This window comes from Lepidochelys kempii, chromosome 3 (assembly GCF_965140285.1).
Source record: "Lepidochelys kempii isolate rLepKem1 chromosome 3, rLepKem1.hap1, whole genome shotgun sequence".
NCBI classification, from domain to species: domain Eukaryota; kingdom Metazoa; phylum Chordata; order Testudines; family Cheloniidae; genus Lepidochelys; species Lepidochelys kempii.
The window spans coordinates 2,508,486-2,525,212 of record NC_136382.1 but is presented as its reverse complement, the minus strand read 5'-3'; the positions used below and the strand labels follow the sequence as shown (position 1 = coordinate 2,525,212).

General features: G+C 44.8%; 1 protein-coding gene across 16 annotated transcripts in view; it reads left to right on the top strand.

Annotated features, from left to right (window-relative positions):
* Positions 1-16,727, top strand: part of DTNB (dystrobrevin beta) — a 388,582-nt gene that overhangs the window by 11,140 nt on the left and 360,715 nt on the right. For all 16 annotated transcript variants that reach the window (XR_012157855.2, XR_013635525.1, XR_012157851.2 and 13 more), the window contains one exon: positions 8,749-8,816. Coding sequence is in view for 6 of the 16 variants with exons in the window: in XM_073335462.2 (XP_073191563.1) it covers positions 8,749-8,816 (68 nt within the window). In the remaining 10 variants the exon portion in view is untranslated. The remainder of the gene's footprint in view (positions 1-8,748; positions 8,817-16,727) is intronic.

The window sequence follows — 16,727 nt, the reverse complement described above, 5'->3', positions numbered from 1 at the left end:
TTAATTAAGCTGATAAAGGGTTTTATTGAGCACTTCAGAAGCTATAAACTCCACTTTTGAAATCTTTCCCCCATCGTATAGTAGCTCCATCTAGGTTATATTTCCCTAGTTCGGGGTGGGCAAACTGTGGCCTGCGGGCCAGATACAGACCCTCAGGGCTTTGGATCCAGCCCACAGGGTTGCCATCTCTGTGGCACCGTGGGCCCTGCACTGCTCCAGGAAGTGGCTGGCACCAAGTCCCTATGGCCCCTGGGGTGGGGGAGTGGGCAGGGCAGAGGGCAGCACGCTGAGCCCTCTGCCCCCCCCCACACACACACAGGAGCTGCAGGGATGTGGTGCCGGCCACTTCCTGGATCGGTGCAGGGCCAGGGCAGGCAGTCAGGGAGCCTGTCCTGGGCCCCGTGTGTGCTGCTGCCACCCCAGATGTGGCCCTCGGGCCAAAAAGTTTGCCCACCGCTGCCCTAGTTTGTTTATGAGAAGGACATGTGAGACAGTATCAAAAGCCTTACTAAAGTCAAGATATACCACATCTACCACTTTCCCCCCCAGCCCCATCCACAGGATTTATGATCTTGTCAAAGAAAGCAACTAGGTTGGCTTGATACAATTTGTTCTTCGAATCCTAGAATATCAGGGTTGGAAGGGACCTCAGGATGTCATCTAGTCCAGCCCCCTGCTCAAAGGAGGACCTAATCCCCACTAAATCATCCCAGCCAGGGCTTTGTTAAACCTGACCTTGAAAACCTCTAAGGAAGGAGATTTCATCACCTCCCTAGGTAACACATTTCAGTGCTTCACCACCCTCCTAGTGAAAAAGTTTTTCCCAATATCCAACCTAAACCTCCCCCACTGCAACTTGAGACCATTACTCCTTGTTCTATCATCTTGTACCACTAAGAACAGTCTAGATTCATCCTATTTGGAATCCCCTTTCAGGTAGTTGAAAGCAGCTATTAAATCCCCCTTCGTTCTTCTCTTCTGCAGACTAAACAATCCCAGTTCCCTCAGCCTCTCCTCATAAGTCATGTGTTCAGACCCCTAATCATTTTTGTTGCCCTCTGCTGGACTCTCTCCAGTTTTTCCGCAACCTTTTTGTATTGTGGGGCCCAAAACTGGACACAGTACTCCAGCTGAGGCTTCACCAATGCCTAATAGAGGGGAATGATCACGTCCCTTGATCTGCTGGCAATGCCCCTGCTTATACAGCCCAAAATGCCGGTAGCCTTCTTGATGCTTAATCCTTGTAGTTGCTCTTTTAAAATCTAGCAATAGCCTGAGTTCCCAGACGTATTTTTTCTTTTTTTTAATTAATAAAATTTACCTTTTTTAAGAACAGAATTGAATTTTTGTGTCTTAAGAGGTTTGTGCACGTTGTTTAATTAGCTGGTGGCAACAGCTGATTTCCTTTTTTTTCCTTCTTTCTCTGCTCTTCCCTGGAAGGATCGTGACAGGGCTTGAGGGTACCCCACAGGAAGGAATTTCCAAGTGCGCCTTCCTGGGCTCTCAAATGGGTTCTGCATTTGGGTGGTGGCAGCATCTACCAATCTTAGGTCAGAGAAAACCGTAACCTTGGGAGTTTAGTATAAGCCTGGAGTGGCAAGTATTAATTTTTAGACTCCTTGCGGGCCCCCACCTTCTGCACTTGAAGTGCCAGAGTGGGGAATCAGCCTTAACAATGGGCAAAATATAATTTTCAACAATCCAAAAACTTTCAGCCTGAGGCAGACAACTTGCATGGAAAATTTCAACCCAAACATCTAAAATTTGGCTAAGTTATAATCCTTTGAATACAGGATCTTTACAGTGGGAAGTGTAGAGTAATATTAACTGTTTGTTACTACTAGTTCTGCTTTTATATTATTTATATTATGATAGTGCTGAGGTGCCCTGGTCACGGATCAGGAAAACGTGCTAGGTGCTGTACAAAGAGAGCAAAATGACAGGCTCTGCCCCAAGTAGCATCAGCCGAAGTATAAGATGAGATAACAGATGGATACAGTTGGAGTACCAGGAAACTTTGATATCTGGATAGATACTGGGGAAAATTATTAAACAATCCACTAGTAAACACTTTGCAGATAATAGGGTTATATAAATAATAGTCCACATGGATTTGTCAAGAACAAATCATGCCAAGCCAACCTAATTTCCTTCTTTGACAGGGTTACCAGCCTAGAGTATAGGAGTAGAGCAGTAGATGTGATATACCTTGATTTTTGGTAAGGCTTTTGACACAGTTCCACATGGCATTCTGATAAGCAAAAGAGGAAAATGTGGTTTAGTGGAAATTACTATCAGGTACATAGTAACTGGTTGAAAGACCATACTCAGAGTAGTTTTCAGTTGTTTGCTGTCAGACTGGGGGGCTGTATCTAATGGGGTCCACAGGGATCTGTTCTCGGCCAGGTACTAGTCAATATTTTTGTTAATGACTTGAATAATGGAGTGGGGTATATTCTTAAAAAATATGCGGATGACACCAATCTGGGGAAGGGTTGTGCAAGCACTTTGCAGCACAGGATCAGGATTCAAAATGACTGACAAATTGGAGAATTGGTCTTGTGATAAATGAAGGGGCGGGGGTAGCTCCCTTTTATGGACACCCGGCCAACTAGTACTTCTAAAATCCCTCGTAGTAGCTGTTCTCTAATTACCCTACCTATAAAGGGTTAAAAAGTCTCGCTGCTATACATTGGTAAAAGGAAGTGAGTGGGCACCTGGCCAAAAGAGCCAAAGGAAAGGCTAGAACTTTTTAAAATTGAAACAAGATTTCCCTTTTGTCTGTCCTCCTGGGGAGAGGAAGACAGGGCAGCAGCTATGCTGTAAGAAGCTTGGACCAGGTATGAAAAAATCATCAGTATCATACCTAGAAACTACTCATTTGAAAGAAACTCCAGCTATGTAAGCAGATCAGGAAATGTTTAGGAAGATGCGATTAGATTTATCCCTTTTATTTCGTTGTGGCTTTTGGATTCCTCAGTGCTAGCTCCAGGTGCTTGTAACCTTTAAGCTGGATCTCAAGAAAGCTATTCTTTGTGCTTAATCCTTGTAGTTACTCTTTTAAAATCTAGCAGTAGCCTGAGTTCCCAGATGTATTTTTTTCTTTTTTTATTAATAAAATTTACCTTTTTGAAGAACAGAATTGGGTTTTTGTGTCTTAGGAGGTTTGTGCACATGTTTAATTAGCTGGTGGCAACAGCTGGTTTACTTTTTTTTCTTTCTTTCTCGGCTATTCCCCGGAGGTTGTGGTGGGGGCGGTGACAGGGCTTGAGGGTACTCCACAGGAAGGAATTCCCAAGTGTGCCTTTCTGGGCTCTCAAAGGAGTTCTGCACTTGCGTGGTGGTAGCAGCTACCAATCCAAGGTCAGAGAAAAGCTGTAACCTTGGGAGTTGAATACAAGCCTGAAGTGGCCAGTATTAATTTTTAGAATCCTTGCTGGCACCCACCTTCTGCACTCGAAGTGCTAGAGTGGAGAATTAGCCTTGACATGGTGTCAGAGTGGTGGGATCATTTTGAACCAGAGGCACAGATCTCAGGATTTTAAAAGGACACATTTTAAAGCCAGGGAGGTTTTTTTTCTTTTCTTTTCTTTGCTGCCTGAAGGGTAACAGGCCCGCAAAGGGTTCAGCCTGCAAAGCCAGGGAGTCCAACAAGCAGTTTATTTTTTCCCCCCTAGCTTCATGGCAACGAAATAGCTAGGCTAGAGTAGGGTAGCCCTGTGCATGAAGTTGCAGTTGGGCACCGAAACCCTAGAGCAACCAGTCTTCCCAAAGCGGCATGCCACAGAGAAGGCAGACCCAGATCAAGCCCAGACATCCAGCTCCATGACGGAAATGAAGGGAGGGGATGGGGGACTGGAGATTTCCCTGGAGAGAATGGTCAGCGCTCAGTGCTCCTGAAGTCCCTTCCAACCCTGATATTCTATGATTCTATGATTCCCCAACCCGAGATCCAGGTGCCAAGATGAAGGGATGCCCTTAACCCAGACCGAGTTCTAACTGCGGAAGACAGGAATTATAAATTAAAATATAAAATTTTTAAACAAAAGGCCAGAAGTAGGATGGGGCTAACAGCCAAGCATGCCTGTCAGTGGTTCAGAGCCCTAAAGTGGAAACCAGATGTGGTATTTTCCCGACACGTCTACCACATTGTAAAAATTGGGATGCCTGGAAATCAGGAGCAAATGTTAAGTCTCTGAAGATCTGTCTCTCCTAATACAAATGGAGCAGTTCTTAGAGGGTGTTCCTGAGGAAATAGAAAGGTACATTCTAGATGGGAAGCCAAAATGGTAATGGAGGGGATGGAGATCTGAGCCAAATGGGTGGAGGTGGCGGAGAAGAAGAAAGCTAGTAGCAGTTGGTGTGGATACTGGAAGAGGCAACCTGAGATGATACCCCACCATCAGAGTCAGCCCAAGGCCCCACCTCACAAGGAGGAGCCCTCCACACAGCCAGGGAGACCCCAGATGCCCTCTCGTCCCACCACCATACTCTCCAACCACCCACCTCACCCCAGCCCACAGTCAGCTGGGCGATGCTTTAAATGTAATGAGCTGGGGCATGTGAAGGCCAACTGCCCCAGGAGCACCAACCGACTGCAACTCATCACCCCGGGATCCCACCGAGAGCCTTCAGGCCCAGATGCCTCGCAAATACCCCAGAGCGAAGGGAAACTGTAAGTGTGGGTGGGAGGAAGATTACTGCGTGGAGAAACACTGGAGCACAGGTCTCAGCTATCCATCAATCCCTGGTGGACCCCAAAAATTCATCAACCCAGAGGCCCAAGTGACGGTGAACCCTTTAAGGCCAACTCTTTTAACTTGCCTACAGTCAAGTTTCCTGTCTAGTACAAGGGCTGGTCAGGAATATGGACTTTTGCAGTCTGACGATCATCCCATTCCCATGCTGTTGGGAGAAGACTTAGCCAACCATGTGAGGCTAACAAAAAGGGTGGGGATGGTCACCTGCAGCCAGGCTAAACAGGCCTCCACACCTAACTCCATTCCTGAGCCTCCTCCAAGGACCCAGTCTGAGTCCTTTGGTACCACAGGCCCGGGGACCAAGCAAGAGGTGGTGGAACCAGACCCCAGACCAGAGTCTATGGCAGCGGTTGTAGATCCCAGGGTCAGAACCAGCCCAAGGATCGGAACTGGCAGAGCAGTCAGCACCAGAGCCCGTGCTTGCAACCCCACCAGAGTCAGGGGAGCCAGCACCAAAGGGCGCCACAGAGCCTGAACCACCAGCAGCAGCAAAACGGGTGCAAGAAGCTCAACCGGAGCCTGAAATACAACCTAGTTCAATAAACTGGAGAGCCCCCACTCTGTTGATGGACTTCTGCCTGCATTTCTTTTTACTGCTGCAGCTCATTCCTTTGTTGTTGTTGTGTTTTTATCAGAGGGTGTTTTTGGCTTTAAGTTGAAAGAATGTTAAGTGTATCTAGTCCCCCCATCTCTTGCAAAATTCCCCTGTTAGCTGCTTCTGTTTGCTAGCTCCTCTGGTTGCTTCAATTTGATGAAATTTAGTAAAGCCAAGTACAAAGTACTACACTTGAGGGAAAAATTAAATGCACAGCCACAAAATGTGGAATAACTGGCTAGGCAGTACTCCTGAAAAAGATCTGGAGATTATAGTGGATCACAAATTGAGTGAGGGTCAATAATGTGATGCAGTTGCGCAAAAAGGATAATATTCTGGCATGTATTAACAGAAGTGTCATATATAAGACAGGAGAGATAATTTTCCTGCTCTCCTGGGCACAGATTGTCTCTATTAGAGTGTTGTGTCCAATTCACAATTTTAGGAAAGATGTGGAGAGAGTTCAGAGAAGAGCAACAACAAGTATGCACTATGCTGCTGCTGTTTCTGAAAGACTATTGAATTTGTCATCAGAAAACTGGAGAATTTACATGCACAGTTTAATGGTTCTGAGTTAAAAGATTTCTTAAATATGTATGTAAATGTGGAAATAAAATAAATATGGGCAATGTACTGTGTGTATGTGGTTTGTATTATCAATGGGTAATTTAAATTGGTTTTGGATCCTTCAAGATGAAATATCATATAATTAAAGATCCTTTCCAGAAAATAAATATTAACAGGTAGTGGGAGAAGCTGCCAAGAGAAGCTGTAGAAAGTCTATCACTGAATGTATTTAGTGTCAAGACTATATACTTACTCATTTTTTATTTTGCCTTATAGGCATAATTAAATCAGTCCTGCCATATTGCATGAGAGTGAACTAGATCTCTAACTTCAGAAGTTCCTTTTAATCAGAATGATTCTAATATCATGGAGTAATTTAATCTGCTCCTTTCGCTTAATAACAATAAAGCCCTAAAACATCTTCAATACATTTATATTTAAGTAGTTGATGAATATTGTTAACATTTGCCTGTGTGAACTCTTTGGTTTTATATCAACATCAAGCTGTGTCACTTACATTTCCTCTTCTTTAGGGTTGATTCACATCTGGAATCAGTTACTAAGGAGAATATAATAGTGTAATCATGGTCAGTAAGAGAAGTTAAATGGAATTCATAGATTTTAAATCCAGAAGGGACCATTGTGATCATCTAGTCTGACCAACTGTATAGAACAGGCCATAGAACTTCCCAAAAATAATTCCTAAAGCATATCTTTTAGAAAACATCCAATCTTGATTTCAATCATACACCAAGTTGGAAAAGTTTTTTTTTTTTAATTTTTTTTATTTTTTAATTTTTTTTTAAAATTTAAATATTGATGTAAATTGGTGCTTTCTTGCTTGCTTTGGTATTTTGAGAAGCAAAATCTCTATGTATATTTTCAATAATACTTGATACAATGTATCTTTAGGAGTTTTCCAATTTAGATCACTTTTGCCATTCTGAATAGGCTAATCATTTTAATGTGGCACCCAAAAGTGTGAAAGGCACTTCAAAAACGTAAGATGATAACTCTCTGTTCAAAAGAATACTAGATTAAAAATATGTACTTTCTAGGGCTCTCGATTAATCGCAGTTAACTCATGCAATTAATTCAAAAAAATTAATCACGATTAATCACAGTTTTAATTGCACTCTTAAACAATAGAATACCAATTGAAATGTATTAAATATTTTGGATGTATTTCTACATTTTCTGCATTGTAATTGAAATCAAAGTGTATATTATTTTTTATTATAAATATTTGCACTGTAAAATAATAAATAGTATTTTTCAATTCACCTCATACAAGTACCATAGTGTAATCTTTGTTGTGAAAGTGCAACTTAAAAGTGTAAGCGTTTTTTTTGTTATATAACTGCACTCAAAAACAAAACAATGTAAAACTTCAGAGCCTACAAGTCCACTCGGTCCTACTTCTTGTTCAGCCGATCGCTGAGACAAACAAGTTTGTTTACATTTACAGGAGTTAATGCTGCCCTCCTCTTATTTACAATGTCACCCGAAAGTGAGAATAGGCATTTGTATGATACTTTTGTAGTCAGCATTGCAAGGTATTTACATGCCAGATATGCTAAACATTCGTATGCCCCTTTGTGCTTTGGCCATCATTCCCGAGTACATACTTCCATGCTGATGACGCTTGTTAAAAAAAAATGCGTTAATTAAATTTGTGACTGAACTCCTTGGCGGAGAATTGTATGTCCTCTGCTCTATTTTCCCTGCATTCTGCCATATATTTCATGTTACAGCAGTCTCAGATGGTCACATGTTGTTCATTTTAAGAACACTTCACTGCAGATTTGAAAAATCACAATGTGAGATTTCTAAAGATAGTTGCAGCACTCGACCCAAGGTTTAAGAATCTGAAGTCCCTTCCAAAAATCTGAGAGGGACGAGGTGTGGAGCATGCTTTCAGAAGTCTTAAAAGAGCAACACTCAGATATGGTAACTACAGAACCTGAACCACTAAAAAAGAAAATCAACCTTATGCTGGTGGCATCTGACTCAGATAATGAAAATGAACATGCGTCAGTCTGCTCTGCTTTGGATTGTTATTGAACAGAACCCATCATGAGCATGGATGCATGTCCCCTGGAATCGTGGTTGAAGTATGAAGGGACATATGAATCTTTAGTGCATTTGGCACATAAATATCTTGCGACGCCAGCTACAACAGTGCCATCAGAATGCCTGTCCTCACTTTCAGGTGACATTCTAAACAAGAAGTGGGCAGCATTATCTCCTGTAAATGTAAACAAACTTGTTTGTCTGAGTGATTGGCTGAACAAGAAGTAGGACTGAGTAGACTTGTAGGCTCTAAAATTTTACATTGTTTTGTTTTTGAGTGCAGTTAAGTAACAAAAAAAATCTACGTATGTAAGTTACACTTTCATGATAGAGAGTGCACTACAGTACTTGTATTAGGTGAATTGAAAAATACTGTTTCGTTTATCATTTTTACAGTACAAATACTTGTAATAAAAAATAAATATAAGTTGAGCATTGTACACTTTGTATTCTGTGTTGTAATTGAAATCAATAGATTTGAAAATGTAGAAAAATCCAAAATATTTAAATAAATGATATTCTATTGTTCAACAGTGTGATTAATCCCGATTAATTTTTGTAATCGCTTGACAGTAGTATTTTCTTTTTTGCTGATTTTGCCTGTAACTTTCACTTGTTTGACTAGATTTGACAAGAACAGGTCGAAATCAAAATCTTTCACTTGATGAAGAAAATAAACTTTGTTTGCAGTATGTTGGTTTTGTGCTAGGAGAATTGGTAGCATAAACACTGTTTCTACTTTTTTGTCTGTAGAATGATTGAGGAGAGCGGGAAGAGGAGAAGGACAATGGCAGAGAAGAGACAGCTATTCATGGATATGAGTAAGTCACAGTGTTGCAGATAAATCATTATTAATGTATTTGAGGTAGGGTGGCTTGTTGCTGGAGGGCATGGGGCTGACCAGCCCTGATTACTGTGTTGGATACCGTAATTCCCTATAAAGGGCAGAAGGTGGCTGCAGTGAGGAGGGAAGATTAGGCAAATGCAGGAAGTAAGAGAGGCTTCTGCAGGGAAGACCCTGATTATGCAGGGGTTTGGAAGCTGCCAGGCTGTGGCTGCCAGAAGGATGTCAGACTGGGACAGAGGAAGAGTTCCATGTGTAGCAGAAGAACCAGGACTAGGTATAAACTCTTACGGTTATGGATTTTATTTTGTGGACCGTGAGGATTGCTTGAACCACTTCTGTTATTAAACCAGCCCTGTGTGGGGATGCTGTTAGCCACATGAAATGCTGCCTGGAGTTCTTAAGGGGCCTGCAAGAGTGGGGTTAACAGAGGTGGGGTACCTACAAAACATGTGGCCACAAGGATGTACTCAGTAAATAGTAACTCCACTACAGTGCTACAGCGTTTTTAAAGAAACTACAACAATGTAACCATTTTTTACTCCAAAGAGAGTGGATTTATGGAACACTCTACATTTATAGTTTCAGTACTTGCAACCTTAGTGTTATCAGTTTCTAAGGGAAACACTCAAGTCAGGAAACTCAGCCAGAGTTAAAGTTCTTATGCATCCCTAGTTCTTCCTCCTTTTTACATATGTATATGGTATTCTTTAATTTACACAATCACACACTTTTTTCTTTGAGAACTTGCTCATGTCCATTTCATATTTGGTGTGTGCTTGCCACATGCACCGGTGCCGGAAGTTTTTCCCTCAACAGTATCTGTAGGGGACCGGCTCTGGCGCCCTCTGGAGCGGTGCACACATGCCACGGTATAAGGGGTGTCACCGGTTCCCCCCACCTTCAGTTCCTTCTTTCTGACAGTGACTGTGCTGGAGCATCTGCTGCTTCGGCTAGCGTTGTCTCATTCTCTGTTCGTACAAACTCTGTAGAACTTGTAGTATAGTTGTAGATAGTTGTTGTTACAGCTAGTTACCCTTAGTAGTAGTACTTGAAGTTCTCGTAGTCCCGAATGGGACTCAGCCGGGGGACAGGGCATACCTTGGTCCCCAGGCTTTAAGCCCTGCAATTGCTGCAAACGGCCTGTGCCCATCAGTGATCCACGTACCAGCTGCCTAAGGTGCTTAGGCGAGTGGAACATAAGCAACAAGTGTTGTATCTGCAAGTCCTTCAAACTAGGATGAAGAGGAAGAAGCACGATATCCATCTTAAAGCACTCCTAACGGAATTGTTACTCCGGTACCGGAGCAGCAGTCCAACTCTGCACCAAGCACCGTGGCCTCCGGGCGCAATGCTCCGCTGGCACCGTACATGAGTCGGCACCAGTCTCCCTCCACAGCTCCGGTCAGGAAGCCAAAAAAGACCAAAGGGAAGATCTCCTACCTCCTGCAAGGGAAAGGAGAGGGCTGGGAGTGAGCCAAGACTCGGGTCAGGCAGCTCAACACCTCCTTCGGGAAGTCAGGCCCCAGCTCAAGTCGAGCGGTGCAGCCCATCCCATACTTAACCTGCGACTCCAGATAGGGGTGGAGGCCCTGGCCAGCTTCAGGTGCCGTTGAAGCCCTTCAAGCAGCTCAGGAGATCCTGATGCTCCCGGTGCCACTCACACTGGCTCCAGTGGTACCCTAGTCTCCGGGAAAACCTGCATTGGGACCTATGCACGTGTCCCCGACTCAGTGGCACCGTTCTCCATCGAGAGGGGCGTCCTGCCATTGCTTGCCCACCTGAAGCTGTCACTCCTCAGGACTAGAGAGGCGGAGCCCTCTTTGGTCCCTGCACCGGGGGTACCAATCGAGGGACTCGAGGCGTTCCTCTCTGGTGAATTGGCGCAGACCCTCTGAGGCACATGCCACCTGGCAAGAACACTGGGACTGGCCCTGACCATCTCCGACGGCTCGGGACAGATCAGAGGTCCGAGACCACCAATCACCGGGCCGTCATTGCCCATCTCCAAGAAGGAGATCACCCTACTCGAAAAGATCCAACAAAAAACTGGATACAATTAACTTAGGCTTGAATAAAGACTGGGAGTGGATGTGTCATTACACAAAGTAAAACTATTTCCCCATGTTTATTTCAACCCCCCCCCCACCCCATTCCTCACACGTTCTTGTCAACTGCTGGAAATGGCCCACCTTGATTATCACTACAAAAGGTTCTCCCCGCCCCCGCACTCTCCTGCTGGTAATAGCTCACCTTACCTGTTCACTCTTGTTACAGTCTATATGGTAACATGCATTGTTTAATGTTCTCTGTGTATATAAAATCTCCCCACTGTATTTTCCACTACATGCATCTGATGAAGTGAGCTGCAGCTCACGAAAGCGTATGTTCAAATAAATTTGTTAGTCTCTAAGGTGCCACAATTACTCCTTTTCTCTATATTGTAGTATCCCAACATGAGGGGATTTGATTTGGAGGGAAGCATTATTGAAAGTAGCAAAATCATATGGTGTTCCAGGTAAGATAGTTGGAATTATAAAAGCTGTGTAAAAAGACTCTTGCAGTGCTGTCAGAATTGGTGGGAAGTTAAACAATTGTTTCAAGTCAAAGTTTGGTATAATACAAAGTGGCATGGAATAGCCATCACTTTTCATCCTGTTCTTAAACTGGACACTAATACATTAGGCAAGTTGGATGGCATGACATTGGATGATCTATATTTAAGATTCTTAGTGTATATAGATGACACATAACTGACAGATGTGTTTAAATTTATGATGATACTCTTTGCTACCGTGGAAAATTCCTGTAGTCAACTTGGACTTACAATAAATGCCAAGAAGACAAAATAGTTACATCTTGGAAAAGGGATAATAGATGAGGTTTTGAAGTGTAGCCTCTGTGAAGTCACAGAACAAGTAGAATCTTGTGTACTTAAGAAGCTTGATAAGTGCTGATGGAGATGAGGTTAAAAGGAGATGTGCCTTAGCTGCAAGTGCTACACAAAAATTAATGAAATTATGGACTGATAAAAACATTAAATTTGGTACCAAGGTGAAAATTTATCAAACCAGTGTGTTAACTATTATTCTGTAATCTGGAAGCAGCTGTATTAAGGGAAACAGACATCAGAAGGATGGACACAGTGGAGATAAGCTCTTCAAAAAAAATGAAGAGTATGATCGTGGGGTCACTGCAGAAGACAAACATGATAGGATGCCAAAGAAAACAATGTAAGCACAACCAAGGTCAGTTTGACCTGGAGGCCGACCACTGACTAGATAGTAGGACATCGAATGCAGGGATGTGACCAGGCTGGATTTAATGGAGGAACAAGCCATTGACAGGAATGAATGGCAATGTTGTACTGCACCTCATGTCTGCAAAGACGTTCTGGGTTGAGAGAAATGTAAAATAGTTTGCCAGTATATCGAAGTCCCTAGGGGATTTCTTGGAGTTACTGACTTTTATCCCTTTTTGGATTATTAAAAATCTCTGCTTGTGAGAGAGAAGTTTTTGTTCAGGGAGTGGACTTGGTGGGATGTGGTGTGAATGTAATTCTAATGGCTCTTTGAAGATGCCAGTATGGATCTCATTATAGGGGTGTGTGTCCTTCAGGAATGTCCATGGGGGTTGTGCATGTGCCCTTTGCCGCCTTGAGGTTCTGTACAAGGGCGTAAAGGGCTGAAGGTTCCCACAGTTCCCTCTTACTGCCTGTGGCAGCAAGGCAGAATCTGGTGAGTCTAATCCACTAGCTCTTGGCTATAGCTAAATCTTCTGATAAATCCTCTAAATATCTTCAGAACTCTTCTGATTACATTGATTGTTCAACCACTTTGACTTTGACCCATCTGGACAGAGTACTAATAGATGACCTTCCCCCACACACTTCTTTGGACAAGGCTCCTTAAAGTGGTGGACTGAACCTTCAGGCTTTGGGCCCTGTGCATGCTATGATAGACTAATAGCCTTAAAAATAGATACAATGGGTGCCTCTTATGTCCAGGAGAATAGCACTTACTGAGCAGATGCTCAGTGTGCCTGAAATTCTCCGCTATGATGTTGGAGTTGCAAGATGTGAGGCTGAAATGCCACCTTCTGGAACAAATCATGAATATCTCATCATCCTTGGATCCTAAGGATGAGCTCCAAGATCCTGCTAGTGGCCAAGTCAGCTTAATCCAAACCCCATATAGCAGACAAGCAACACCGAAGACCAGCTGAGAGAAGATGGCACCTGGAAGGGACTTGGCATTGAAGATGACCCCAACATCAATCAGCTGGCAATCCAGTCACTCTCCAACTTTGAGTTACACATTTGTGGGTGCCAGCTGTCACCTAGCAGGTCCAACAGGAGCCTGTCTGAAAGCTATTCAGAGGATTGAAAAGATGTCTTTACAGGTTGAGATAGATGGCTTATACATTGCTGCAAAGTCTGTGGCCACCATGGTGACAATGTGCAAAGTGTTGTCTTCAAGCATCAGGTTTCCTGAGAGAGGTACAGGCCATGATTGAGGACTTAGCTATATGGTGCTCTACACTTGCTGAAAGACTCAAAGGCCACCCTTTATCCTCTGGGGATTTACACTGTTCCTTCAAGCTGTACTATCCTCAACCCCAGTTGAAGCCACTGAGACCATCCTACCATCACAGGCAGCCTGAAATACCAAGCCAAGAAAAGACTGAGGTAAAATAGAGGTTCCCATGTTTGGCATGGACGCTGAGGAGCCAGAGGTGCAATCTGTGCCGGCAGGGACTTTTGCACAGCAGGACACTCCTTCTCCCCAGTCCTTGATGGCGTCCAGGTTATGGTGATTTATCTCTGGAAGATTTGCATTCAGTCCTTATCAGAGGACACTGAGCTCTGTCTGAAGCCTCTATTTTTCTGTTTGGAGTGACCCTTCTTTGCGCCAGATTGACGCCGGTTGCATGCGTAGTCCCAGCAGGCACTACTGTTAAAGAAATTCTGCCCTTACGTGCACAAGGCTTGTGCAAACCTACAGTGGAATCCACACTGACTTACATCTTGAAGAACCATAGTTACTTCAGGGTAAGTAACCATAATGTATAGTGGACAAGTTCTATCGAAGTGGGAAGGGTTTGCAGTATTTCCTGACGAGTGGTCAGACTTCATTTAGATTAAATCTCAGGAAAAACGTCCTAACTGTAAGAACAGTCAGAAAATGGAACAGACTGCTTTGGGAGTGTGATGGGGTGACTCACCCTGAAGGGTTTAAAGCAGGCCAGATGGGCCAATGAGCCCACTAGGCAGCTGATTATGGAGGCTCAGCTGCGCAGGAATAGGCAGGGCATATAAAGATGAGGAGCTGAAAGGAAACGAGGCTGCTGGGAAAAGGAAGACACTCCCAGGAGAAAGGGAGGAGTGAGTGGAGGCTGCAAACCTCAGTCACTCCCTGGGAAGAGGGAGGAGGCCTTAGGGAATTGGTAGGCCTAGGAAGAAAAGGGGAACCTGTAGTAGGAAGCAGCCCAGGGATAGAGCAGTGACGTCAGAAAGAGAAAGTGCAGACTGCTGATTGAGCGTCCCTGGGCTGGCCCAGGTTTCCTTACCAGCCACTGGGTGAGTGGCACTGAGGCAGTGAGTGGGAAGACTGCCTAAGACTGTTGAGCTAAACCTCCCTTGGAAGGGAGGGAACACAGACTGTGACATGGCCGGAGGGCTCAGCCACAAAGAGGCTGTGAGAGGGGCCACAGGTGGACAGCAGAGACCGTGACAGTGTGCAAATTGCGAATGGGGGGTATGAGCCTTGAGCTAATCCCCAGAGCACCAGAAGGAGGCGCCAGTCCAGCAGTGAGTGGTGCACCCTGTGACAGGGAGGTCAGGGAAGCTTTTTTTACTGGAAGTTTGGATAGCCATCTGTCTTGGGTGGTTTAGACTCAATAAATCCTGCATCTTGACAGAGGGTTAGACTTGATGACCCTTGCGGTCCCTTCTAACCCTATGATTCATAGTTCTTCGAGTGCTGTCCCTGTTGGTACATCCTGGCACCATCAATTGGAGATTTATGATAGCAGTCTCTGTGCGGGCTGTGCATGCGCCATAAGCATCTCGCGGTGCCATTGGCGCTGGGCCTAGCGTGCGCATAACCCGAGCCCTCCAGTTCCTTCTCAGTTGTCCTTGGCTGAAGATGGAGCTCAGGGGCAGTGCTCGTTACTCTCACCAAACCTTTAAAAAAACATATCAGTTTAAATAGTTAGCCTTTTAAAAGTTATAGCTAGTGTTGGTGATAGTTTTAAGGAAAAAAAAAAGTTTGCTTTCTCAGTTTACCCTCTCCACACCAGGGTCGGTTAACTGTCAGAGATGCCTGGCTCCCCAGGCTTTATGCGATGCGGCTCTTGCTACGAAGCAATGTCCGTTTCAGACAGACACTGTCTGTGTGTCTGATGTCTTGGGGAAACACATATCCCACAAAATGCGCTCACTGCAGTAATCTGAAAGCGAGACCCAGTGTAACTGAGATCTCCACTTGAAAATGATACTGTGACAAAGTGGGAATGTTCTTATGTTTTCTCTGAATACTGTGTGGGTGCCTCAGTTTCCCCTATGCAGTTAAGTATCCAGGTGGTGGGATAAGGGTGTGTGATTGTGGCAGAGCCCTAGGGGGCCAGCGTGATGGTGTCTGCACAAAGAATGGCCGACATCCTGTCTCCTGGCAACTGATGGCCTGGGCCCCTCCTCTGCAAAGGTGCCAACCGAAGGTGTTGGAGAACAAAGAGATCAGGTGGCCTCCTGGCCCGGGAAAGAGACAAAGGAGAGGAGGGGCTGGAGAGTTTCAGTTTGGAGCTGGCCGGGGAAATGGAGGGGGGCTCAGATTGGGCTCTGGCCTCCCTGCCCCTCAAGACGGACCTAACTGAGGGGTCCTGTTCTCTGTACCGACAAGCTCTGTTTTAGACCATGTTCCTGTTGTCTAATAAACCTTCTGTTTTACTGGCTGGCTGAGAGTGACGTCTGACTGCGGAATTGGGGTGCAGGACCCCCTTGCTTCCCCAGGAGCCCTGCCTGTGCAGACTTGCTGTGGAAAGTGCACTGTGTGGATGGGGATGCTGAATGCTCCAAGGTCAGTCCCAGGAAGGTCGAAGTTGTGTAAGCTTCTTGCCCTGGGGAGAGGCGGCTTCCCCAGATTCCTGACTGGCTTTGTATGGAGTAGTTCCAGAGCATCGCTCGGTGACTCCATGACAGATACATGCCTTCCTCTAAAAGACTGAGGAAGAGGGTGTAGACGTTTCTGCAAAGAAAATGTATGCATAACTTTGAATACAAAAATGACACATGCATACATACCAGAAAATGTATGCGTGGGTATCCTGTTCCAACAGGAGCCCCCATCAATAGTAATCACGACGAATGCCTTGTTGATAGGCTAGGGAACCCATATGCACCTGCGCATGGTTCAAGGCAAATGATCTCCTGCAGAGACTCAGTTTCTCATCAATCTCCTAGAACTATGCGCGGTCCGCAATGCCTGCAGACACTTCCTACCGCACATGAAGAATGAATCCATTCGCATCGTAACCAACAACATTGCCTGCATGTTTTACATTAATTGACAAAGGGGTGCTTGGTCTCACTCACTATGCACCGAAGCCATGACACTCTGGAACTGGTGCACGCACCACAACATAAACATTTCGGCCTCCTGCCTTCTGGGCTCTCAGAACGCGATGGCCGACACGCTAAGCAGGTACTTCTTTTGAGAGCACGAATGGGAAATGAATGGGAGAGATTTGCTCTCCATTTTTTGCCGGTGGGGCACTCCCCTCATCGACTTGTTTACATCCTCAATGAACAGCAAATGTGCTATGTTGCACTCGAGAGCGGGGATGGGGCTCCGGTCACTGGGGGACGCCTTTCTCATCACATGAGATTCAC